Source organism: Eurypyga helias, unplaced genomic scaffold (assembly GCF_000690775.1).
Source record: "Eurypyga helias isolate BGI_N326 unplaced genomic scaffold, ASM69077v1 scaffold25514, whole genome shotgun sequence".
Taxonomy (NCBI): Eukaryota; Metazoa; Chordata; class Aves; order Eurypygiformes; family Eurypygidae; genus Eurypyga; species Eurypyga helias.
The window spans coordinates 385-1,927 of record NW_010244705.1 but is presented as its reverse complement, the minus strand read 5'-3'; the positions used below and the strand labels follow the sequence as shown (position 1 = coordinate 1,927).

The 1,543-nt window shown below is 62.2% G+C and overlaps 1 protein-coding gene across 1 annotated transcript in view; it reads left to right on the top strand.

Moving 5' to 3' along the window:
- LOC104508287 (ras-related protein Rab-11A-like) overlaps nucleotides 1-1,543 on the top strand; it is a gene marked incomplete at its 3' end in the record, with an annotated part of 4,154 nt that overhangs the window by 2,411 nt on the left and 200 nt on the right. Inside the window, exons 2-3 of the mRNA XM_010149854.1 lie at nucleotides 1,140-1,335; nucleotides 1,411-1,541. Of these exons, the coding sequence (XP_010148156.1) occupies nucleotides 1,140-1,335; nucleotides 1,411-1,541 (327 nt within the window). The remainder of the gene's footprint in view (nucleotides 1-1,139; nucleotides 1,336-1,410; nucleotides 1,542-1,543) is intronic.

Below are 1,543 nucleotides of genomic sequence, written 5' to 3'. Positions count from 1 at the left end.
CGTTCCTGCCTGCTGCCCTCGGTGATCTCCGGGAGCATCCCTGCACGCTGCTGGGCTCCATGGAGCTATGCTATTTCTGACTGCCCTGGCATTGCATCCCAGCCCATGCAAGTGAGCCGAGTCCCTGTGAGCTGGAGCTGGTGGGGAAGGAGTTATCCAGGGCATGGAGCAACATCCTCAGAATGTGGTGGCTGCTGAGCCTTGACTGAGCGTGGATGTGTCTTGCCACAACTCCCGTGAGCGTGGATGTGTCTTGCCGCAACTCCCGCCGTGTGCTCTGCAGCCCTGGTGGCCCGTGCAGCGGTGTGGCATGCCCGGCAGCCCCTTGCTGGCATTGCTGTCCTGGCGTTGTCCCCAGCGTGGTCGCTGGGCCGCTGTGGTCTCAGCCCTGCTGCTGCCTCATCTGCTGGGGAGAAGTGTCCCCCCAGGCTTGGTCCCGCGAGGGTGGGCAAAGCGAAGCAAAGCGTCTGAGTGCACCTGGAGAATGAGCAGAATCGGCAGTGGGGGAATAATAAAATCAAAACCTGGTGAGTCATAAACTCAACAAACTTGATAGGGAGCCACGTGACAAAGCCTCTCCAGAGCCTGTTTCGCAGGAACCAGCCAGATCTGGGACAGGCAGAAAGTGCACTTAACCAACCCACACCCAGGGACTTCCCGGCTCATGGGCTGGACGAGTGGCCGCGGAGGAGGAGGAGGAGGATGCTCCCTTTCAAACCAGGTTCTGAAGTCCCCTGCGTGCCCTCAGGGTTGGAGCTTGGGCTGGAAATAGGAGACCCAGTTCCTCTTGGCCTCCCTGGCCTGGCTGTCTCCGGGTTCCTGCCCGTCTTGTGCTGGGGCAGAAAACCCTGGCAACTTCCAGGCGATGGCAGGAATCTCCTCGAGGGGTATTTATGGCAGCTGCAGTGCCGCTGGGGCGTGCGGGGGTGCTGGTCCTGCTCCCTGAGTGCAGCTTCGCAGTCACAGCCCCCTCACCCGGCGGCTTCTCCCGGATGAAGCGGAGGTGGGCTCTGGGGTGGGGGTGGATGGGGAGATCCCCCACCCCTGCCAGGCTGGTTTGCTGGGCTGGTTGGCATTGGAGCAGGCAAACGCCTTTGCTGGGTGTGTGGAGGGCTGACATTGTGCTTGTGCCCCCCCAGTTGTGCTCATCGGGGACTCTGGGGTGGGGAAGAGCAACCTGCTCTCACGCTTCACCCGCAATGAGTTCAACCTGGAGAGCAAGAGCACCATCGGCGTGGAGTTTGCCACGAGGAGCATCCAGGTGGACAACAAGACGGTGAAGGCTCAGATCTGGGACACGGCGGGGCAGGAGCGGTACCGGGCCATCACCTCGGCGTGAGTTTCCTTGCTCCCCACCCCTGTCCCTCATCCAGGGCCCTGCTGTGACCCTGTCCCCTCGCTGTGCCCCAGGTACTACCGGGGGGCGGTGGGTGCTCTGCTCGTCTACGACATCGCCAAGTACCTGACGTACGAGAACGCCGAGCGCTGGCTGAAGGAGCTGCAGGACCACGCCGATGCCAACATCGTCATCATGCTGGTGGGC